The 25,704-nt window shown below is 39.5% G+C and overlaps 1 protein-coding gene across 1 annotated transcript in view; it reads left to right on the forward strand.

Moving 5' to 3' along the window:
* Positions 1–25,704, forward strand: part of gabra4 (gamma-aminobutyric acid type A receptor subunit alpha4) — a 41,887-nt gene that overhangs the window by 10,245 nt on the left and 5,938 nt on the right. Inside the window, exon 8 of the mRNA XM_063043206.1 lies at positions 22,295–22,554. Within this exon, the coding sequence (XP_062899276.1) occupies positions 22,295–22,554 (260 nt within the window). The remainder of the gene's footprint in view (positions 1–22,294; positions 22,555–25,704) is intronic.

A 25,704-nucleotide genomic window follows, 5' to 3' on the forward strand; every position in this document is an offset into this window, starting at 1 on the left:
TTCAGGAGAGGTGGAGCAGGCTCTGAATAGTAAGCAGGCCTCAGGTAGTGAACCCTGAAGTCTTGCAATCTGAACTTCTTGGTGTTTTTTTACTGCTTGCTAGCTGTTTAAAGCTTTTAACAATTTTCATATCTGTGACACTTAATTAAAGACACAAATAATTAGTAAGAGTTACTGTAAATGAAAGCAAAATGGGGAGAGCATATGCCTGCCTTCCCTTTTTCTACCATGGCCAATGACCTGATTTGAAATACTGTACCTTTGTTCTATTCAAAAAGCCTTTATGCCCTATCCATTTCTTCTGCAGAGCTGAGAATTGGATGTGATATAGTTTGACACCCCTATCCAGCAAAGCCTGCCCTTTTGCTGGATTACAATGTATGTACCAGCGTCTGCCCTCCAGCATATCATGAACTTCCACTTCTGGCCACAGCTGTGTAGGAGTCTGAGATACTTTGAGGTACAAACACTTGGCAGCTGGTGGTTTCCTTCAGAACCCTGTCATTCTGCTTTCTGTTCATGCTGTCATGAACCAAGAGAATGATTCTTTCTTTTCAAAGACCTGGGACATCTGACCAATTATGGCCACGTAACTGGATGTAGACCATACATACAGTGCCATGCAAAAGTTTGGGCACCCCGGTCAAAATTTCTGTTACTGTGAATAGCTAAGTGAGTAAAAGATGACCTGATTTCCTAAAAGCATAAAGTTAAAAATGACACGCTTCTTTAATATTTTAAGCAAGAAAACTTTTTTATTTCCATATTTTACAGTTTCAAAATAACAAAAAAAAAGGGCCTGAAGCAAAAGTTTGGGTACCCTGCATGGCAGTACTTAGTAACACCCCCTTTGGCAAGTATCACAGTTTGTAAACGCTTTCTGTAGCCAGCTAAGAGTCTTTCAATTCTTGTTTGGGGGATTTTCGCACATTCTTCCTTGCAAAAGGCTTCTAGTTCTGTGAGATTCTTGGGCCGTCTTGCATGCACTGCTCTTTTGAGGTCTATCCACAGGTTCTCGATGATGTTTAGGTCGGGGGACTGTGAGGGCCATGGCAAAACCTTCAGCTTGCGCCTCTTGAGGTAGTCCATTGTGGATTTTGAGGTGTGCTCACGTTCATTATCCTTTTGAAGAAGCCATCCTCGTTTCATCTTCAGCTTTTTTACAGACGGTGTGATGTTTGCTTCCAGAATTTGCTGGTATTTAATTGAATTCATTCTTCCCTCTACCAGTAAATGTTCCCTGTGCCACTGGCTGCAACACAAGCCAGTGGCATGGGGAAAAGTTCTAATCAAAAGGTTCAAAAGAACGTCTAAACAAGCCTGATGCATTTTGGAAACAAGTCCTTTGGACTGATGAAGTTAAAATGGAACCTTTTGGCCGCAATGAGCAAAAGTATGTTTGGAGAAAAAAGGGTGCAGAATTTCATGAAAAGAACACCTCTCCAACTGTTAATCACGGGGGTGGATCAATCATGTTTTGGGTTTGTGTTGCAGCCAGTGGCACGGGGAACATTTACTGGTAGAGGGAAGAATGAATTCAATTAAATACCAGCAAATTCTGGAAGCAATTTGGCGGGAAAGACGGCAGAGCAGCAGTGGCTGGAGTTTATGCGAGAAATGAGGAATATGCAAGACAGGTATATTCCAAAAAAGAAGAAATTTTCGAGTGGAAAAAGGATGCAACCGTGGTTGACAAGAGAAGTCAAAGCTAAAGTTAAAGCTAAGGAGAGGGCATACAAGGAAGCAAAAGTTAGTGGGAAGACAAAGGATTGGGAAGTTTTTTAAAACCTTACAAAAGGAAACCAAGAAGGTCATTAAGAGAAAAAAGATTAACTATGAAAGGGAACTAGCAAATAATATCAAAGAGGATACTAAAAGCTTTTTCAAGTATATAAAGAGTAAAAGACAGGTGAGAGTAGATATAGGACTGATAGAAAATGATACTGGAGAAATTGTAATGGGAGATGAGGAGATGGCAGAGGAACTGAACAAGTATTTTGCATCAGTCTTCACTGAGGAAGACAGCAGGATACCGGACACTCAAGGGTGGCAGGGAAGAGAAGTGTGCGCAGTCACAATTACGACAGAGAAAGTACTCAGGAAGCTGAATAGGCTAAAGGTCGATAAATCTCCTGGACCGGATGGAATGCACCCTCGTGTTCTGAAGAAAGTAGCTGTGGAGATTGCGGAGGCATTAACGATGATCTTTCAAAAGTCGATAGATTCTGGCATGGTTCCGGAAGACTGGAAGATTGCAAATGTCACTCCGCTATTTAAGAAGGGGGCAAGGAAGCAAAAAGGAAATTATAGACCTGTTAGCTTGACATCGGTGGTTGGGAAGTTGTTGGAGTCAATTGTCAAGGATGAGGTTACAGAGTACCTGGAGGCATATGACAAGATAGGCAGAACTCAGCATGGACTCCTTAAAGGAAAATCCTGCCTGACAAACCTATTACAATTTTTTGAGGAAATTACCAGTAGGCTAGACAAGGGAGATGCAGTATGTGTGTATATTTGGATTTTCAGAAGACCTTTGACAAGGTGCCACACATGAGGCTACTTAACAAGATAAGAGCCCATGGAATTACAGGAAAGTTACATACGTGGATAGAGCGTTGGCTGATTGGCAGGAAACAGAGAGTGGGAATAAAGGGATCCTATTCTGGTTGGCTGCCGGTTACCAGTGGTGTTCCGCAGGGATCAGTGTTGGGGCCGCTTCTTTTTACATTGTACATCAACGATTTGGATTATGGAATAGATGGCTTTGTGGCTAAGCTTGCTGATGATACGAAGATAGGTGGAGGGGCCGGTAGTGCTGAGGACACGGAGAGTCTGCAGAGAGACTTGGATGGATTGGAAGAATGGGCAGAGAAGTGGCAAATGAAGTACAATGTTGGAAAGTGTATGGTTATGCACTTTGGCAGAAAAAAATAAACGAACAGACTATTATTTAAATGGGGAGAGAATTCGAAGTTCTGGGATGCAACGGGACTTGGGAGTCCTCGTACAGGATTCCCTTAAAGTTAACCTCCAGGTTGAGTCAGTAGTGAAGAAGGCGAATGCAATGTTGGCATTCATTTTTAGAGGAATAGAGTATAGGAGCAGGGATGTGATGTTGAGGCTCTATAAGGCGCTGGTGAGACCTCACTTGGAGTACTGTGGGCAGTTTTGGTCTCCTTATTTAAGAAAGGATGTGCTGACATTGGAGAGGGTGCAGAGAAGATTCACTAGAATGATTCTGGGAATGAGAGGGTTAACATATGAGGAACGTTTGTCCGCTCTTGGACTGTATTCCTTGGACTTTAGAAGAATGAGGGAGACCTTATAGAAACATTTCGAATGTTAAAAGGCATGGACAGAGTGGATGTGGCAAAGTTGTTTCCCATGATGGGGGAGTCTAGTACGAGAGGGCATGACTTCAGGATTGAAGGGCACCCTTTCAGAACAGAAATGCGAAGAAATTTTTTTAGTCAGAGGGTGGTGAATCTATGGAATTTGTTGCCACGGGCAGCAGTGGAGGCTAAGTCATTGGGTGTATTTAAGGCAGAGATTGATAGGTATCTGAGTAGCCAGGGCATCAAAGGTTATGTTGAGAAGGTGGGGCAGTGGGACTAAATAGGATAAAATGGATCAGCTCATGATAAAATGGCGCAGCAGACTCGATGGGCCGAATGGCCTACTTCTGCTCCTTTGTCTTATGGTCTTATGGTCTTATGGCAAACATCACACTGTCTGTAAAAAAGCCGAAGATGAAAAGAGCAACACACATCAAACTTGCTGGTGAACGCAGCAGGCCAGGCAGCATCTCTAGGAAGAAGTACAGCCGACGTTTCAGGCCGAGACCCTTCGTCAGGACTAACTGAGGGAAGAGTTAGTAACAGATTTGAAAGTGGGTGGGGATCTCTTACTTGGATCTCTCCCCCTCCCCCTCCCCTTCCCACTTTCAAATCTCGTACTAACTCTTCCTTCAATTAGTCCTGACGAAGAGTCTCAGCCTTAAACGTCGACTGTACCTCTTCCTAGAGATGCTGCCTGGCCTGCTGCGTTCACCAGCAACTTTGATGTGTGTTGCTTGAATTTCCAGCATCTGCAGAATTCCTGTTGTTTGCGAAGGTGAAAAGAGGATGGCTTCTTCAACAGGATAATGAACGTAAACACACCTCAAAATCCACAATGGACTACCTCAAGAGGCGCTAGATGAAGGTTTTGCCATGGCCTTCACAGTCTCCCGACCTAAACATCATCGAGAATCTGTGGATAGACCTCAAAAGAGCAGTGCATGCAAGACGACCCAAGAATCTCACAGAACTAGAAGCCTTTTTCAAGGAAGAATGGGCAAAAATCCCCCAAATAAGAATTGAAAGACTGGCTACAGAAAGCGTTTACAAGCTGTGATACTTGCCAAAGGGGGTGTTACTAAGTACTGCCATGCAGGGCGCCCAAACTTTTGCTTCAGGCCCTTTTCCTTTTCTGTTATTTTGAAACTGTAAAAGATGGAAATAAAAAAGTAATCTTACTTAAAATATTAAAGAACTGTGTCATCTTTAACTTTATGCCTTTTGGATATCAATTCATCTTTTCCTCGCTTAGCTATTCACAGTAACAGAAATTTTGACCAGGGGTGCCCAAACTTTTGCATGCCGCTGTATATTCTTGATGCTGGGCCTGTGATTTAGTCAAATTACTTTTTTTTTTAGATTATGAGGACACTCTGTCCTCGTTTATTGTCATTTAGAAATGCATGCATTAAGAAATGATACAATGTTCCTCCAGTATGATATCACAGAAACACAAGACAGACCAAGACTAAAACTGTCAAAAACCACATAATTATAACATACAGTTACAACAGTGCAAAGCAATACCGTAACTTGATAAGAGCAGACGATGGGCACGGTTAAAAAAAAGTCTCAAGGTCCCGATTGCCCCAACATCTCACGCAGATGGTAGAAGGAAGAAACCCTTCCTGCCATGAGCTTCCAGCGCAGCAAACTTGCCAATGGAGCATCCTGGAAGCACCCGACCACAGTCCGGCTCTGAGTCCATCTGAAAACTTCAAGCCTCCAACCAGCCCTCCGACACCGAGCACTGAGCACCATCTCTACTTACGAATGCAGCTGAAAACCTCCAAGGACATCAGAACATTTGAAAGTAACAGGTAATAGCATGACAATATCAGAAAACAGGTGCAAATAATTTCCACATTATAATTCGCATAAACCTGCGTTTCTTGATGCTTTTATCAGTTTGGATATAGGATTTTTGGACAGGATCCCAATCTTCTAAAAGCCACATAAATAATGTAAAACATGCCTAAATGTAAAAGTGAACAGCGTGCATTGCACAACTTTTGCCATCTGTCATCACCAATGCATATTCTGGCTCAGCTATTGCAGCTTCATAAAGGTTGAACAATGCACAGAAAAGTTTATTGCTTGATAGAGGTTAATTGTTTGGCTATGCAACCTCTGTCCCTTTCAAACAGCATGCCAGCCTGATTCTGAGCAGGACTTTAGGAAGGGTCTTATTCTCAATATGAATAAAATGAGGTCTTCAGTGCAGTTTGCATCCTGAGGAATCAATAACCTCTGACTATCCCCCACTTCCCAATCCCACCACAAGCCTATGCTCTTAAATTAGTATTTTCTGGATTTTCCCTGTAACGAAGACCATTTGATTTTCACCATCAACAGCAACAGCATTACCCTTTTTATTAATGGGGCATGCAGGTCGATGGGTTTGCACTGAGGACTGTTGGGAGTGAAGTTGCAAGTACAGTCAGAGGTTGACAGGAGGAGGAGTGGAGGAAATAATTGTAATGGGGAATGAGGAGTGAGGGAAGTGGTGATTGGGAAGGAAGTGGCAAGAAGGTGGAATATGTTGAATTAGTGGCAGATATCAGCAAAATGGGTGGGGCATATAGTGGCTCTCAGCAATAATGGTTTTAACATAGGGCTGGTGGAAATACATTCTTTCCTCCTGGATTCTACCTCTGTTAGCATTTTTTGTTTGTTTGAAGAAACTTCTTATTGGTAGCAAACTACATGGAGGACCAATAGACTGCACTTGGATGTAGGCTGTTCATTTGCAGCCTGCCGACAACTAGCTGCCTTCAGGACCAACATACTTTGCAAACATAAGTATATAAGCAATAAGAACTGGAGAGAAGATCACACAGTCTCTTGAGCCAGCTCCACCAGTCAATAAGTTCCTGGCCTCAACTCCATTGCTCCACCTGTTCACTAGAAACAGTCTGCCTCTACCAACTAAGTTTATTGACTCATCCTTCTGAGCTCTGAGGGGTAGAGAGTTCCAATAATTCACAAAGCACTGTCAGAAGAATATTTTTCCCATTACAATATTGAAATATATTCCATTGCTCCAGCCTTTCCTGGTGAGGGAGAACTTTGTCAGTCTAAGATGGGGGTGTGAGGGAATAGTATAAACATGCTTCAGTCTACCCAGTTTCGTATTTAAAGAACCTGTCTCTGATGTATGTCTCATTTGACACCCATACAAAATGGCACATTGCCTACTCAACATTTCACATTCCTCCAACCATTTTGATATAGTATTGTATAAGTTCTCGGGCTTATTATGACGTGTTAAATATGGGCTCTTCTTGCACTAAGTCATGTTGGAAGTCTTAAGTTATGTTCTTTCACAAAATGATCATATGTTTCTGCAGATGATTTTGATTTTGATTTCAGAAGGCTGATTTAATTGCAGTGTTGGTTATTCATATTTATTCATCCAGCAAATAAACTTGTTCACTTTTTAACTTCCTCTAAAATGGGATTTTTGATTTTTATCATCTTTCCTTTAATGTGATATGACAGAAATACATTTAAAGCATTGGCATTAAAATGGCAGTGACAGTAATCCATCTGGGTGCATTACTCAACATGATTACTGAAAATGGAGGTTGGTTGGTTTCAAGTTTATTTTACTCTGCAGCTGAACAGAGCAAAAATAATTCATTGTGATCATTGTGTAAGAATTGGACACCCAATTTATGAACAAGAATGTCTAGGTTATATCTGATTATTTGAAGAATGCTACAGTCTTATACTTTTCTGTAAATCTTTATATGCATTTTATAAAAAACATTTTCTGAGTATTTGAGATTTGATCAATTTTGATTTATTTTTTTAACTATGGAAGAGACAGAAAAGATCCATACTTTTTAAAATTATTTTTGCTCTGTTCAGCTGCAGAGTAAAATAAACTTGAAACCAACCAACCTCCATTTTAAAATAACTCAGAGTACACACAATTTGAAACATCCTGTTTCTTAGGAATTGCAGAATCAATTTAAAAAGAAGCTCCCATCTTCATGTTAGAATTTACATCTAGCAGCATATAGCAGTAGCAGATCAGAATGAATGTATTACGGTAATAAATATTGAGGCAGCTCCTCATTTGTTACTTACTGAGGTACATTGTGGAATAGGCCCTTCCAGAATTCGAGCTACGCACACCCAGCAATCCCCGGGTTTAAATCGAACTTGATTATGGGACAATTTACAATTGGTATGTATTCGGACTGTGGGAAGAAACTGGAGCACCCGGAGGAAACCCATGTGGTCACGGTGAGAACGTACAAACTTCTTCGGGGCCGTGGCGGGAACTGAACCCTGGTCGCCTGTACTGTAAAGCGTTGTGCTAACCACAACACTACCGTGCCACCCAGGACAGCCTTTTGGGATGACTCTGTGGCTTGCTGTCTGTCACAATGTTGAAAATGGACACTAGATTTAGCTATTGCTTGAGAAATTGAAAATAATGTATGTTGAAAAATGATAGGATTGGCTGGCAGAGGTAGAAATCTGAAAAAGATTGTATTAATTTTATGATCATAGTAAGGAGTGTAAAAAGATGACCTTTTAATCAGGTATACTCTATTAATGAGATTATTGATTGCATAGATCCAGTGCAACTTAAACTTCAATTACCAAAACAAACTAAACATAATAAAATGTTATCAACATTAAAACATTAGAATAACAGAAACTGGATTAAAGATATAAGCTATTAGAGCATTACAGCATGGAAACAGGCCCTAAGGCCCAACTCATCTGTGCCGACAACGGTGGCACCAAGCTAGTCCCATTTGCCTGTATTTGGTCCATATTTTTATTTTAAAAAGGAACATCAAGATTATATTGAAGGGATTTTCCAATGGAAAGGAATTTTCTTCCTGACCTTACTGCAACTTTAGAATTTATAGCCCTGTAGGTACGTGACAATATTTTGCAAAGCTCAGGGTACAATGCATTGCTAATGGGATGGAAACATGCACAACAATTCAGCAAAAAGATGAAAGGTAATCAACAGCTTCATTGATGCAGGAAGCCCTATGTATTGTTCTTTAATTATAGAAATAAAAGCTTTGTTGAAACTGCAGCAGGAAGAAATTTCCCTCAATTCAAGATGGAAGTGTATGAAATGCTTGACCGCTATATTCAAAGGGTATACACAAAGTATAGATATGAAGATTGAAATATTTAGAAATTGCTGAAGGAATGTGTGTTTGTTAATTACAGGTAGGTGGAATTTCTACTTAACTGAAGTTCCAACTGTTCTGAGAAATGCCTTTCCTTTGAGATTCGTTCAAATTAATTTCCAAATTGCTAAGTGTAAAATCAGCTATCAACCAGTGCAATGAGTCAAGGTTTTAAAAAAGTAATTTAAATAATTCCTTTAAGAATATTCATTGATATTGTTAAGATTGCTAACTGTTTGATTGCTATGGGTTTATTACAATAAATAAGCATTTTAACCTAATTTAGAATTTTTTATATATAACACCAGTCAGCAAACATGCACAAAAGTTTTAAAGACTGGGACATTTTGTGGATGTTCAATAACTAATTTCATGCATCCACAAAATATACTCATTAAGTTTTAGATTCTCACCCCGGAAAATTACAGGTAATGAAAATAAAAATGGTGGTTATTGGAATTACATTTCAACAGTTTTGAGCATATACAGAATATCTGATTACCAGATAGATTAAATTATTTTGTGACTTGAAATATTTATCACCAGAAATGTTTTTGTTTTTGTGATCCATGATTATATCTAATTTTGACCATGATTGTGATACCTCAGCAACTGGAGTTAAGTTAGCTTGTGGGAATGTTGATCTATCTAATTGGGATATAGTGATTTAGCAGCATGGTAACTTGGTGCACTACCTTTTGCAATTTTGATCAGGAGAGTCAATATGTTCAAAATTAAATCTTAGACCCTATATTGACAAAAATAGCTTGAGATTTCTTTTAATACTGCACCTTAACAACCTTCCCAACAGGCATAGGATCACTACTGAGCACAAGCAAACTGAAAATAGCTGTCAATGTTGCAACATATTTTCATGTGCACTTGCATGATTACCCTCATAACATATTATCATCATGCACTCCAGTTTAATTTTTGTAGTGGAAATCTTAATATGCTTCCAAAATTAAGCATCTTCTTCCGTTTCCAAATTTTGGAAATCTCACTGAGGGTGGAAATACAATAAGCTTGGAAATAACAGTAAAAAGATCTTCACTCCACTCGACATTCAAACATGTTCCCAAGAGATTTCTTTTGGTGAAAGTGAAATATTTTACAGAGATAATTTATTAGATCCCTTATTATCCTAACCAGTTTTAGGAACAGCTAAAGAAATGCTTGTAATCGAAGTCCTGACAAAGGGTCTTGGCCCGAAACGTCGACTGTACCTCTTCCTAGAGATGCTGCCTGGCCTGCTGTGTTCACCAGCAAATTTGATGTGTGTTGCTTGAACCTGCAGAATTCCTCATGTAAATGCTTGTAATGATAGCTTTCACATGTCATTTTGAAGCTTTTCTGATTTACATATCGGTACATTCAACAGTGAGAGAAAGGAGCAATTGATCAGCTGGTTCTGACACATCAGTTTTTGTTTCTGGATGATCTGCTCTCTTCTACCAAGTTTCCGTATTTGCTTTTGAATGCTTACAATCCCATCTCCCAACCAATCCATCTGTTTAGTGCTCACAACTAAATTGCCCGGTGAGTATACAAACGTACTTGTTTTTCTCATGAAATGTCAAGGAAGTTCTCAGATTTGGGAATGTCAAAAAGTTGAACATCAAAGTTACATCTATTTTCATATACACAGGTGCACATACACACAAGTGCAATAAAAATCTTGAAGCAGCTTTATAAGTACATAACATCAGATATAGAACATTCACAAACCATATAAATTTAACATAAATTATACAAGAAAGAACATAATTAGAACAAAAAAAAGAAAACAAATTTTGGCTCACTTCTTAAGGTGGTTCTTGTTCCCCTGCATTTAAAAGCCTTACAAATCAAAGCTATAATTTTAGCTTTAAATAAGGATAAGCAGGCAGTCAGATTCTATATTCCCTGCTGAAGTCCTGGACAAAATGAAAAGTTGAAAAGGTTGGAATGTTATACTGAACAAATCAATATAAACAACAAGAAACATTCACTAATGAAGGTCTTGTCTACTGGGCAAGAAATGTAGAGGCTTGGACTGATAATTTGAAAAATAGCAAGGTCAAATCTCACCATGACAGCTGGGGAATTGAAGTTTTGATAATAAGTAATCTAGTCTGGGTGCAGTGACTGGCACTACTGGATTGAGTCAATTTATACAGGATCTCAAATGGTGAATCAGTATATGGAAGGTGCAATACTGCACCTCCTCTTAAGGATGAGACAGGGCAAGTTACTGAAGAGGCTGTTAGGGACTACCTTTGCTCTGGTGACCATAATGTTTTAAGAAGGTATCTTGAAGGTATTTTGGTTACTTCGGATGCTAGTACCCAAGATGGAGCTGACTAATTTTATATCTTTCTGTAGCTCCTTTTGGTTTTGTGCAGTATCCCCTCCAACACCCCTCTTCCCCAAACCAGACAGTGATGTGGCCTGTCAGAATGCCCTCCATGGTACATCTGAAGAAGTCTTCAAGTGTTTTAGGTGACAAACCAAATCTCTTCAAACTCTGAATGAAATATAGCTGCTGTCTTGCCTTCTTTATAGCTGCATCGATATGTAAGGACCAGGTTAGATACTCAGAGATCTTGAGACCCATGTACTTGAAATTGCTCACTCTCTCCACTTCTGATTCCTCTATGAGCATTAGTTCATGTTCCCTCATCTTATCCTTCTTGAAGCCCACAATCAACTCTTTCGTCTTACTGATATTGAGTGCCAGGTTATTACTGCAACACCACTCAACAGCTGGTATATCCCGCTCCTGTACGCCCACTCATCTCCATCTGAGATTCTGCCAGCAATGCTTGTATCATCAGCAAATTTACAGATGGTATTTGAGCTATTCCTAGCCAGACATTCGTGGATATAGAGAAAGTGGGACAATGGACTAAGCACGCACCTCTGAGGTGCACCAGTGTTGATTGTCAGCGAGGAGGATATATTATTACCAATCCACACAGATTGTGGTCTTCTGGTTAGGAAGACAAGTTTTCAATTGCAGAGGGGGATACAGAAGCCCAGGTTCTGTGGATTATCTATCAGGACTGTCAGAATAATGGTGTTAAATGCTGAGCTATAGTTAACAAACAGCTTCCTGACATAGTATTTGTATTTTCCAGGTGATCTAAGGCCATGTGGGTAGCCATTGAGATTGTGTCTGCCATAGACCTACTGCAACGATAGGCAAACTGCAGGGGGTCCAGGAGTTCATTCTATCCATAACCAACCTCTCAAAGCATTTGTTACCTTAGATGTGAGTCCTACTGGGCAATAGTCATTAAGGCAGCTCACTCTACTCTTCTTGGACACTAGTATAATCGTTGCCTTTTGAAGCAGGTGTGAATTTCTGTCTGTTGCAGTGAGAGGTTGAAAATGACCTTGAATACCCCTGCCAGCTGGTTGGTACAAGTTTCCAGATACTTACGAGGTACTCCATTGGGGCCTGCTGCCCTGCGAGAGTTCACCTTCCTTAAATGCAGCCTGACATTGGCCTCTGAGACAGAGATCACAGGGTCACCAGATGTAGCAGGGATCCTCACAGCTGTTGTTATATTATCCCTTTCAAAGCAATCACAGAAGGTGTTGAATTCATGTGTGTTTATTGGGAAGAAGGTTACTGTATATTACAGGGGGATCTTGGTTAGTTTAGGAAGCAGGCCAAGAAGTGGCAAATGGATTTCAGTATGCATAAGTGCAGGGTGATACATAGGATTTTTATACGGTTACAGCAATGTCATAGCCTCTGCATCCAATCCACCTTGTCCCACCTGGAAAATGGTGCCACATATGCCAAGATGCTGTTTATCAATTTCAGCTTAGCATTTAATACAATCATCTCTCTGAAGCTGGTGAGTGAACTGTTCTCGTTGGGTCTCAATATTGAGACCTCTCTTTGTAACCAGATCTTGGACTTCCTAACAGAAAGACCATAGTCAGTCCATGTTGGCAGCAACATCTCTAGCTCCATCATGCTGTGCACCAGTGCCCCCCCACCCCCATGCAAAGCAGATCTAATTGTTGAGTTTATGCATCAGAAATTCAGGTAATTGAAGCAGAGGAGAAAACTACATCCATCTTGGTGCAGATCTTATTAAATATGACCCACTTCTTGAGATTTGCCAACCCTGTTTGTATGTATTTACTAAAGTCAAGTGCCGAGAGGTGATCCCACTGCCCCTCCACATTCTTGTACAAGGCTACAGTGAGGTAAGACTGAGATCTCACTCTGAAACATACATGAAAGACTTTGACAGAAGGCAGGGGGGTCCATTTATCTCTTCTGTCAAAGCTGTCATTGAAATTAACAGATGTTTAATGTCTTTGATATGCAGAGATTTTAAAAAATATTTCAAGTGAAGCAAATAATTACCAAGAAAAATGCATCCACTTAAAACTAAGAAATTAAATTAATTCAAACCATATTGAACAATTAGAAATAATCAAAATATTAAAATAAAACAAAAATGACTTCATCTTTGCAATACACACAAAATGCTGGAGGAACTCAGCAAGTTAGGCAAGCATTTATGGAGGGGAACAAACAGTCAGCATTTCAGGCCAAGATCCTTTATCAGCACTGGAAAAGAAGAGGGGGAGGGGGCAAATGCAAGCTGGCAAGTGAGAAGGGGGAGGTGTGTGGGTGAGAAAATTGATATGAACTAAGAAGCTGGGCAGTGATAGGTGGAAGAGGCAAATAGCTGAAGAAGAACGAATCTAATAGGTGAAGACAGTGGACCATGGAAGAAAGAGAAGGGGAGGGGAAAATGGGGAGGTGATGAGCAGGTGGGGAGAAGAGAAGAGATGAGAGAGTAACTAGAATGGGGATGAAAAAGGAGAGAAGGAGGGAGGGGAAAGAAATTACTGGAAGCAAGAGAAATCAATGTTCATGCCATCAGGTTGAAAGTTTCTCACACAGAATATGAGGTGTTGCTCCTCCAGACTAAGTTTGGCCTCATCATGGCAGTAGAGGAGACAATGGACTGGCATGTCAGAATGGGATTTCAGAATTTCCAGTATCTCTCGAGTTTCTGACTTTAACTTTGTTTCCCCATTTTTGTATTTAGAATTCCAATTGAAATCAATAGAGTTTTGGATTCCTGTCATGGTGTTACATCTTCCCTTGAAAAATTCTGTGGAATCCCAGCAAAACCGGGTGCTGCCACAGCAGTCCAGCATTGGACAACACTGAGAGATTGAAAGTTCAAATTAAATTCATTATCAAAGTGCGTATATGTCACCACATACTAGCCTGTGATTTATTTTCTTGAAGACATTCACAGTAGAGCAAACAAATACAATAGAATCAATAAGAAACTACACAGAAAGACTGACAAACAACCGATGTACGAAAGAAGACAAACTGCAAATACATAAATAAATAAATAAGTTTTGTAAATAAACAAATAATTAATACTGAGAACATGAGTTGTATGTCCTTGATAGGGACTCCATTGTCTGTGGAATCAGTTCAGTATACAGGTGAGAGAGGTTATCTACACACTAGTCACCCACCTCTGCCCCCACATCATCTTTCAGCCTGGAATCTGTGTGTAAGTTTTAGACTAAGGGCACGTGTACTGATGCCAGTTGAGTACCATTTTAGTGCTGGGAGCAGAGCCGCTGCCTCAAAGCACCGTTGACCCAGGTTAAATCCTTTCCTTTAGAGTTTTCTGTATGGAATTTGCACATTCACCCTGAGCCTGCCTGGGTTACCTCATGGTGCTTCTCCAATATCCTAGAGATGTGGAGTTTGGTGGCTAATTGGACAGTGTAAATTGACCTGAGTATACTGCAGGTAAGTGCACCTTGTGGGAATGTTGGGAGAATGCAATGGATTAGGGTAAAATTAGTGTAAAATTTCGTGTCTGAAGAACAGTATGGATTCAGTGGGCTGAAGGGCCTGTTCCATGCTGTATCCCTTTATATAACTCTAAGACTTATTTCTGTTGGAATGGCTGAATGCCAGTGGTTTGAACGGAACCATTGACCAGAGCAGTAGTATTCAGCCATGCATTTTATTTTGGTTTCCTTGGCAAATTTTACGTTTGTTTCTCACTGTGGCCTATTTAATCATGATGATACATTTCTTGAAACTTAGATTTTCTACCCACTATCTTTGTACCATCTATAAATAAAAAAAACACAACATTTAGCTGAGATTTTATTTTTACAGTACTTTAAGTGGCAGTTAATTACTAGTTTAATTAGTGTATTCATGCGATGTACAATTCTACGTTCTGTGTTCTTTGAGGTGTTTTTTAAATTGATCTGGGTAAATTTGCATGAGTAGGGAGCATATTGATTCCTTCTTCTTGATACTGTGATAGTTCAAGTTTGGAACTTGAAGAAAGGGGCTGCAAGTTGCAATGGTTTAGAGAGTGGTTGGTCACCTCGGTGCTCCAGGCTCAAGTCTAATCCAGGCTAATGAGGGATAATGGACGTTGGCCTTAGGTACATCTGCAAAATAAGTCTGGACCGTCATTATTTTGGAGAAAGCTTTTCCAGTCTAGCGCAGCTCTGGATATTTTAATCAGAAAGGCAATTAGAAAGCTTCTTTTTGCAAGTTAACAGGGCTGCATTTGACCTGAAAATGCCTGATACTGACAGTGAATGCCTGGAAGTGGAGAGCATTCTGCTCCCCTGCCTGAACGTTCCTCCTGTTCAGAGAATCAAGTGACAAAGCAGAGGATGATCAATCGGGTTGACTCATGTGATAAAAGATAAATGAGTACAGCTCTGTAGTGCAAGTTCCCAGACAAGAAATCCTCTTGAGCAACAAATATTCTTTATCTACACAGTTTATTTGTCTTCTGTCAATGGCAGAGCATGAGAAGGAAAGACTTCATTGTACGTTTGTATATAGCCTGCTCAGTAACATGTGAAAATGTGAGCTTTATGCACGACTGAAATTCCTAGCAAGCAAAATGTGTTAGACTCACGCACACACCTGTCTAACCTACCTTCAGAGGAAATGTTGGATTAGGGTTCTGATTGTTTATTTTTATTATGATTTTTATGTAGTTTTAGCATACTTATAAGTTTGTATAATCAACTGTTTGTAAACTTATATAACCTGTAGTACATTTGGTTCTATATCTCAGTAGTTCCTTTGTTTTCAAAGCTGAAATACAATTTAGTCTGCATTGCTAAACAGGTTCGTCCAAAGCTGGACCAAACCAGTTTGCAGTATAAATGGTACCATGTGCTCACACTCCTTTGTTAAAGCCAGTTAGTTTTAGCTTTTTACAAGGGGTGATTGATAAGTTTGTGGCCCAAGGAGTCAATTTTAGAAAACCTAGCACGTTTATTTTTCAACATAGTCCTCTCCTACATGTACACACTTAGTCCAGCGGTCGTGAAGCATACGGATCCCTTCGTTGTAGAAGTGGTCCACAGCAGGGGTAATTGATAAGTTTGTGGCCTATGGTAGAAGGAGATGAGTTATACAGCTCTCGTTACATGCACGTGCAGTTCAACTCTTTGAGTGAAAATGCAGAACATTTGAAGTTTCTCCTCATCTCCTTCTACATTAGGACAGGAACTTATCAATCACCCCTGCTGTGGACGACTTCTGGAGGTCCAAGACGCCGACTTCTACAGAAGGGATCCGTATGCTCCACGACTGCTGGACTAAGTGTGTAAATGTCGGAAAATTAAATGTGCTAAGTTTTCTAAAATTGACTCCTTCTACCTTAGGCCACGAACTTATCAATTACCCCACGTACATCCAGTAGCAGTTACAGCTTGTTGCAGTTTGTTACATTTTGAATTTGAGTTTGAATTGACTTTATTTCTTACATCCTTCACATAAATGAGGAGTAAAAATCTTTATGTTACGTCTCTGTCTGAATTGGCAACGTGCAATTTATAGTAATTTGTAATAAATAGAATGTACATCAGGACAGTCAAGGTAGAACAGAAATACAGTTGTGTCAGCATGAATTAAGCAGTCTGATAGCCTGGTGGAAGAAGCTGTCCCGGAGCCTGTTGGTTCTGGCTTTTATGCTGTGGTACTGTTTCCTGGATGCTAGCAGCTAGAACTGTTTGTGATTGGGGTGACTCAGGTCCCCAATGATCCTTCAGGCCCTTTTTACACACCTGTCTCTGTAAATGTCCTGCATAGTGGGAAGTTTCCATCTACAGATGCCCTGGGCTGTCCACACCACTCTCTGCAGAGTCCTGCGATTGAGAGAAGTACAATTCCAAACCAGGGAGTGATGCAGCCAGTCAGGATGCTCTCAATTGTGCTCCTGTAGAAAGTCCTTAGCATTTGCAGCTCCATTGTTACTTCCCTGTCTTGCTTGCTGGTGCAGTCTGACCCTGTCTGACCATGTACGTAATAAGATGTACATCTAATAAAATGGCTGTAACCATATGATTTGTACCTCATTCCTGACTTCCAAAGCACCTTCTGGACAACACTCCAGATTTAATATAACAAGCAACCAGTCTCCTGTGGTAAACTTCAATAAAAACTGGAGCAGAGTCATTATTTCTGCCTTATCTATCTCTGATGGCTTCAGACAGAATATACAATTTAAGTAAGTCAGGCTGAGAAGTATTTTACATTTACATGAATGAGATTTATTTATGTAACCCCTAAACTCCAAAAAGTCTTAAGAGCAGTCATACAAAAGCTTACAAGATTCTTCTATTGAAAACATTGGCAAGGAATTCTTTTTAGATAATTGAAGCAGAACTAACCCACATATTTTGGGACTGCTGTTTTCTGAAACAAACAAAATGATATTCTTGGGCGAGGAAAGATGCTTTTTCATTGATGTGACAAAAAGGAGCCAACAACAGATTCATCAACATTTCCCATTTGCTATATACCCTACATGCTCTAAAGATCCAGGATTAAATTCCTCCAAAGAATGTGTATTTTATGAGTTTTTCACACCATACTTCCAATGCACTTACTTTACTGGATTATTGCCTTACCTATGCTTAACCTTTCAACTCTGAATTCACAGATACACCATTAAATTCTGGATTTGTATTATAGGTAATACACCTGTCTACAATGCAGCTGATATTTCCGGAGAGTTACATTTATGTACTGCTCGTGGCGAGAAGGCAAAGTTAAATGGAAGCTCTTTCACTATTTATTGTTTTGAATGTAAATGCTTTGAATGACAAAATAAGATATATGCAGGATAAGCTTGCATCAGTTCATTGCAAATTATTACCTAATTCTGACATTTAGTAACTTGTAAAGATTTAAATATTAGTGTTATTTGTCACATGTGCATTGAACCGTACACATTTGTGTAAGTGTCGCCACACTTCTGGCACCATCATAGCTGACCACAACTCACCAACCTGACCGGGAATCGGAATATAGGGGGAGCTGGAGCACCCAGAGGAAACACACTGCAATCATGTGGAGAACGTACGAACTCCGTGCTGACAGTGGAGGAACTGAACCCAGATCGTACAGCTGGTGGTATAATAGTGTTACGTTATCTGCTACACTATTGTGCCACCCCTTCCCCTTACACATATAACCTTGAATATTCTCATACACCAAAATGTTAAGAACTAAGTTGAGGAAAATCTACTAAATATATATCAAGATTAGAATATATGTTCTAACCTCTGCACTGTTTAGATTAAAATCCATTACTGTCCATGGTTTTGAACCTATTTAAAGAAAACAGGTAGTGAATATTTGAATGAGAATTTAATTTTTCTATGTCAATTACTGCAAAACAATGTCTTTGGTAGAGTTTCTTCACTCTGCATTACACTTATGAAAACACACACACACACAATCCAGATTATTTCTATGGTTCAAGTTTCTGTTATTTTTATGGTACAAATTTTTGTGAAACTCATTTGTTAATACAAATTTAAGACTTAGAACTATTTGTTGCTATCTTAGAATGTAATATTTTTCTGTTAGATAGAAAAGCATTTATATATTTAAAGGTAGTAATCTGTTGCACTTAAAATAGATCAAATAAGAAGAGCTTACCTCATAATAATAGCTTAAACTAGAGGTAAGTTGCCCAGCACCCATGAAAAACTGCAACTGTGAAGCTTAGAATGATTAAAATTTACTGTATGTCAGCAAATTACGTATATCTGTAGCCACATTCTCCAATCTATACATCACGGTTGCAACTTTCGGAAGCGTCATGTGTATTGAAGGTTCCCTTCTACAGGATGGGCTTCATTTGCTTGAATTGCACCGAGGAATCTGAGCATAAGTTGTATTAATGTTCATTGCAGTGAATGCAGGGACTCTGTGTTTTGTCAATCATAGGACCACAGCTGGTAACTCCACAGAGAGAGTTCAAAATTTCAATTGTCTATGTTAATGACCCAGATGAAGGAACAGAGTGCATATTTGTTGACAGCAAAGCTGGGGAAGTGAGAGCTATAAGGAAAATATGGAAGCTGAGCATGTGTAATTCACTTTCTGTGGCTGACATGTTACTGTTACACTGACCACTGGGTCCAGAATCTGTACTGGAATTATTTGTTCATGTATATGACCCGTGTCTTTTGAAAATCTCTTCTGGTGTTCGAACAGCATGGCCTTTGAGAGAGTCATAGAGTCAAGAAGCACTACAGCACAGAAACTGGCTCTTCAATTCATCTAGTCTGTGCAAGCTGATATACTGTCAAATCCCATCAGCCCACAACTGGATCATGGTCCTCCATACCCCTCCCATTATTATACTTTTGCAAACTTTTCTTAAAGGTTGCAATTGAACCTGCATCCACCATTCCACACTCACACCACTTTCTGAGCGAAGAAGATCCCCTTAAATATTTCACCTGATATCCTTAACCCCTGATCTCTAGTTCTAGTCTCCCCCAGCCTCAGAGGGAAAAGCCTACTTGCATTTTCCCTATCTATATCACTCATAATTTTGTATACCTCTATCCAGTCTCCCCTCATTCCCTTATGCTCCAGGGAAAATGAAAACCCTAACCTATTCAACCTTTCCCTATAACTTAGATCTCTAAGTAGTTGTAAATTTTCTCTGTACTGTTTCAATTTCGTTGATATCTTTCCTGTAGGTAGGTGACCAAAGCTGCATATAATACTCCAAATCTGACCAAATACAACTCAAACATAACATCCCAACTCCTCTTCCCAGTTCCCTGATTTATAAAGGCCAATGTACCAAAAGCTCTTTTTATGTCCCTACCAACCTGTGACGCCATTTTCAAGGAATTATGGATCTGCATTCCCAGACATTCTGCTCTGGCATACTCCTCAGTGCTGTACCATTCACTGTGTTTGATCTCCCAAAGTGCCACACCTCACACTTGCCTGCATTAAATTCTTTCTGCTATTTTTCAGTCCATTTTTCAAGCTGGAACAGGTCCTGCAGCAAGCTTTCATAGCCTTTTGCTGTGTGATGTTGCCTCTGTTCCAATTTGAGACCTGGTCAGTAGCTGCCATCAAAAGAAGACACATCAATGTCCACAGCCCTACCACCAGCAACAACGTTGCCTACCTTTTCTCATGTCTGAGCTTCCTGTTCTCTGCCTGGAACCTTTACGATGATGCCTAACTTGAGAATTATCTGTATAGATTCTATATGATGAAAGGATGAAGTGTTCATTCTTCTTGGACTCCCTGATAAATGTAATACGTTAAGCCAGTCAATCATCATTGTTCTGTTGAGAAAATATTATTCTCAATTTCCCTCAGACTCAGTCATTCTATTGTTATCACCTTTAGCAGTGACATTTGCAAAAGTGTATATGTAATTTCTGTAAGGTCCTTTCTGTCATTGTTTGTGTAAACAGCTAATTAAAGCTGTTAATAGAATATTCGTTATTAGTGGCTGTAACTTTCAGCTAAAGAGCAAGCACTGATTCGATAATGGATTAAAGTCATACCACATGGTACAATATAGTTCTCAAAGGCAACTTGAGCTGTGTGTAAACTGCAAAATTCTATCATTACTTTTCTTGTTATGTTTTTTATGATTGTCATAGGGTGTGGACTGCAGTTTAAAGAATATGATTTCTTGAGGACCTAGAAAGTCTCTACTAAAAGGGATCAAATTCAAATTTTTTGTTTATTCCTGCTACTGTTAGCTCCTGGCATGCCCAATGATCTCTTTTTGCTCCCTGCTCTACAGGCCTCAGTAGGTGTAAAGATTTTGTGATGCCACAAAATCTTACCCCCATGAGTACAGAATCCTTGATAGCATCTTTCAAGCAGGAAGCTAAGTTGTTGGGGCATGATAATGATAAAAATGAGAAAGTAACAGCATTCTAGAAAACTGCTATTCAGATGTACATTTCTAATCTAGAACATTGCAGTTGATGCTCATGATATAGTTTTCTCTATGCTGGAGAAACCAAAAGGAGATTGGGAGTCTGCTTTGAAGAACATCCACAAAGTCATCCTTGTTTATTTCAGATTTCTGGCATCTGATTTTTTTTCTGATTTTCAGCAAGGAAGTCCCTTTCTCTCCTACTACCTGAGGATCTAATTTGAAACTCCAATAACTGCAAACCAATTTTCTATTTAAATGTCTCCTTCCTTATACTCATTGCTCATTATATTCAGATTCATTGAACATGAATCTGAATCTGAATTACCTTTTTCTCTCACTATCACAGAAAGTGCTTGTCATGTGCTAGGCATTGAGGTGTGGCTACCTCCCTCAACATCATGTGTGGGCCTGCAAGTATGCTAATGGATCCTCCCAAACCACTATAAAGAGTGGTCTTCCACTCACTGAGACCCGATTAAGTTCTTTTGAGATACTCTTAAGTTTACATTTTACTTAGTTAGAGGAGCTCCTGCAAAAGTTATTAATTTTTGCTTCACCTTGGGAAGATGATTAGCTTCAGGTGGGATGGTTGAACTGCTGTTCACAATCCCTTTCAGGATTTGCTCAGACCACTTGGCTCCAACCCTTATCATAGCCTTGGTCCAAACATAGTACTAAGATGAAATCCAGCGGTGAGGTGAAAGAAATTGTTGAAATCAAGGAAACAATTGATCGAATGTGACATGAAAGTGTGACTTCAAAGAGCAGTTTCATTTTAACGGTGTGATTATATAAAATAATTTTAAAAAATCACCAAACCTTCATGTAATCCAACTACTGCAACTTTGAATAAGTAAAATATTCTTCGACTTCCCATGTTCTACACCAAAATTATGTTATCATGCAAAAGTTAACCATACACGGCTCCTCGTATTATGGAAGACCTGAGTTAAAGAAATCTGGATTCAAGCAAATTCTCCCAAAACTTAAAAAAAATTTCAAAACAGGAAGGTGAGTTGCAGAAAAGCAACATCTTCAGGAGTTATGGAGTAGGGGCTGGCAACTACTAATTCAAAATTAAGCATTAAAAAACTTTACCTTCCCACAATAATCAAGCAAATCCATTGCCAATTCACAGTCGAAAGTCACGAGGTTTATTTTGGAAACTGGCAAGACAATCCTTTCTCATGACATTTGTAAAATACTTTATCAAGCGATGAGACATCCATTGACATCTTAAAGCCATCAAGAACAGCCTTTGGAAGTGAGACATTTTGATTCCGTACTATTGGAACTATACATGGAAGAAAATGACCTTTTTTGAAATTGTTCATTTCTGATATTTGGAAAAATTGGTTTACAGACAGTTCACTGGAATGTATCCTTTATGTAAACTGGTGACTCATATATTTGATTCAAAAGAATAGATCATATGCTCATTATTGAAAAATGTACCTGAATAATTTTGCTGTGTCCGAATATATTATACTCACTGATATTTCTCTTCAAAGAAAATATTTTTTTTTCTCAATTAAAGGTATAACAACAGTTCTAACCATGACAACGCTGAGCATCAGTGCCCGACACTCTTTGCCAAAGGTTTCCTATGCCACAGCCATGGACTGGTTTATTGCTGTTTGCTTTGCATTTGTGTTCTCTGCTCTGATTGAATTTGCTGCCGTTAACTACTTCACTAATGTACAAGCTGAAAAAGCCAAAAAAAGGGCAGCCAAGCCTCCTGCTACATCTCCGCCTTCTCCAATAAAGACAGTGTCAGTGTCAGAGAATGTACTTCAGGTAATCATTTGCTATTATAAAAATGCAGAATGGTGATGACTATTTTCTCATACAATAATAATAACAATAATTTCCAAGCCAGGTCGTGCTTATATGGTGAATGTTATTGCTGTTTGATCTTGCCAGAAATCCTCCCAGTGAGTAGCTGATAAGTGCAGTCTGGGAAGGGGCCAATATTCTTCTGCAGACTCTCTCTCACTTTAATACGTTTTTGAAGTTCATTGAATGAAATACAAGATCATTTAGGGCATAATTATTTTACAAAAATAAAAACAAATTGATTGAAAAATTCATCATCTGTGGAGGCAGCAGGACGGTTGACATTTCATGTTGTGAACCTACCTTTTCTGATGCTGCTGAGTTCTTCCAACACCTAGAGTCTGTTGTGTCTCCAGACACGCACGCATGCACACACACACACACACACACACACACACACACACACACACACACACACACACAGGTTGATTTGTACTTGCGAATGGCTTATGAAGGTATAACAGCCTGTCACTGCAACAGTGATGAGGCCAAAACCATTTTGAGACACAGCTTTCATTAAGTAGATCCTTGTGGAATTTACCAATTCCAGGCCAAACACTGAACATTCTGGAAGCCATTGAGGTGGGCAGTAGGATCAATCCAACAAAAGGTTCTGTTTGTTACTGAGGAAGAACTCTGGGCTGATATTTTAGGTCTCGGTGGAAAGACATCCTTCATGCTAAGTGACAAAAGGTGTTCTGTGTTCATGGAATGACAACAACTTATATGTTAAAATGATTTGAGATAAGCTGAGGCTCTGACCACCCAATAGTAGGTCACACGAAGTTGATAGCAGGCAGCTGTTGGTAAGATTAAGCCAGTAACATTATCTTAACTTCTTTTGACTTGTAGAATCATAGAGTTGTGTAGCACAGAAGCAGGCCCTTTACCCACTGCATCTTGCTAACTATTGTGCCTATCTATATTAATCCCACTTGCTTCTGTTAAGTCCATATCCTGCTTTACCCTGCTCATTTATGTCCCAGTCTAGATGCTTCTGAAATGTTGTTGTGCTCCTGCCTCCACCACCTCGTTCCAGATACCAACTACTGCTTGTGAGAAAAATTTACCCCTCAGATGTTCTTTAAGCCTTCTCTCTTTCATCTTCAACCTGTACTGTCTAGCTTTAAACACCTCTACCATGAGAAACAAAACAATGCCTAGCTACACAGTCAGTGCCTCTTGTACTCTTAAATACCTCTCATAATCTTATATACCGCTATCATCTCACCTCTCAGCCTCCTTTGCTTGAGGGAAATCAGACCCAGATTATCTAGTCTCTCCAATGTCCTTGTGAAACAACACATGTTCCTTTTGGGTAGCCTCCAACCTGATGGCATGTACATTGATTTCTTTGACTTCCAGTAATTTTTCCTGCAACCCCTTCCCTCATCTTCACTTCCCCATTCTAGCCCCCCTCTTACCTCTTCTCTTCACCTACCTATCACTTCCCCCAGTGACCCTCCTCCTTTCCTTTCTCCCGTGGTCCACGGTCCTGTCCCATCAGATTCCTTTTTCTCCAGCTCTTTGCCTTTCCCACCTATCAGCTCTCAGCTTCTTACTTCATCACCCCTCCCTCAACCAAATCGCTTCAGCCATCCCCTTCTAATTTGTACTCCTTTCTCTCTCTCCACCTTCTTATTCTGGTATCTTCCACCTTCCTTTCCAGTCCTGAAGAACTCAGCCCAAAACATCTGTTGTTTATTGAGTTCCTCCAGCATTTTGTGTGTGTTGCTCTGGATTTCCAAAAGCCTCACAAAACTTTTCTGTTAACCATATTAAGTCCAATTTCAGCAAACTCCAATCACTCATGCAGAGCTTTTTATTTTAGTTGGAAATGTAAATGAGGGTGCTGTAACACTTACTCGGTAGTGCACCGTTGTTTTCAATGGAGTGTAAATTCAGTTGAATCTGCAATTTCTGGCCATTCTAATCTCTTACTTTATGATTGACAAAATTGAAAATTACACTCTGCATGTACATCGGGTATCAGGTTTAAAACAATCACTATTAACATTGATTGATAAAAAGCTTCTGAAGTTTTCTTTCTAGATTCCGTCAAATAATTTTGAAGAACAAAGGATCGTAAACTATCAGTATCTGTAGGAACAATTCGAAAAGTGTGATTTAATGATTAGAAATACTGGACCCTTATAAACTAATGGAAGAACTATGATAGTCATCTTCATGGAGATCGGCTGTCTTTACTTGTCACCTTTCTGCTCTTCTGAATGTCTTTAAAACAAAATGTCTTTCTCCTGAGCAGCACACACAAAATGCTCGAAGAACCCAACAAGTTAGGCTGAGTTTCTCCAGCATTTAGTGTGTGTCGTTCAGGATTTCCAGCATCTGCAGACTCTCTTGTGCTTTTATTTGCCTTCTGTCCTCCTTGGGTCTCAGGAATCCATTTTTAGAATAATGTTATGTTCGTGGTATCTCAACAAATAAATTAGTAGCACTACACACAAACTGTGGCAGAATAGATCAATTCATGAAGAGGGAAATTCCCATTTGGAAGTTAGCACTAAACAAGTGTGAAAATGTTGGCTGCAGTTTGCACATCCCCAAACATTAGGTACTACTTGTCCGAAAAAGATAATGGTGAGAAAAATGCTCGCAATACTTTTACAGATTCCTTCCTAAACAAGTGCCACTTACTTGTACTTTCAAGCATTTTGATAACAATCAGATGCAGAATCTTTGGCCAATATATGCACCTCCCTCTGGCTGAGATGAATTAAATCAGTAAATCACTGTGGGTTTGACTTTGGAGAGTCATGATGTGTAAACTCCAGGTACCTACTAAATAAATATGCATTTTTTAATATTTAATTTCCTTTCTCTAAACGTGATGAATCCTAGACAATTTTAGGTTCAGCATGATATAGTCAATCCTCTTATATTATTAAATTGGATCTGGACATCATGTATTATAAACCAGTGTGAAGTGAGATACTCCCAAGTTTTCCTGTGGATAAATATCTCTGTTCTGCATGGTTCCCGGATGAAATAGTCAGTGCTGAGTTGGCATTCTGTGTTGTGAAATGACACAGATCTGTTGCAATAATTGCTCGGGGTGTAAGTGAAATTTGCTCAAAGGAACAATGCCAT

This window comes from Mobula hypostoma, chromosome 3 (genome assembly GCF_963921235.1).
Source record: "Mobula hypostoma chromosome 3, sMobHyp1.1, whole genome shotgun sequence".
Lineage (NCBI taxonomy): Eukaryota > Metazoa > Chordata > Chondrichthyes > Myliobatiformes > Myliobatidae > Mobula > Mobula hypostoma.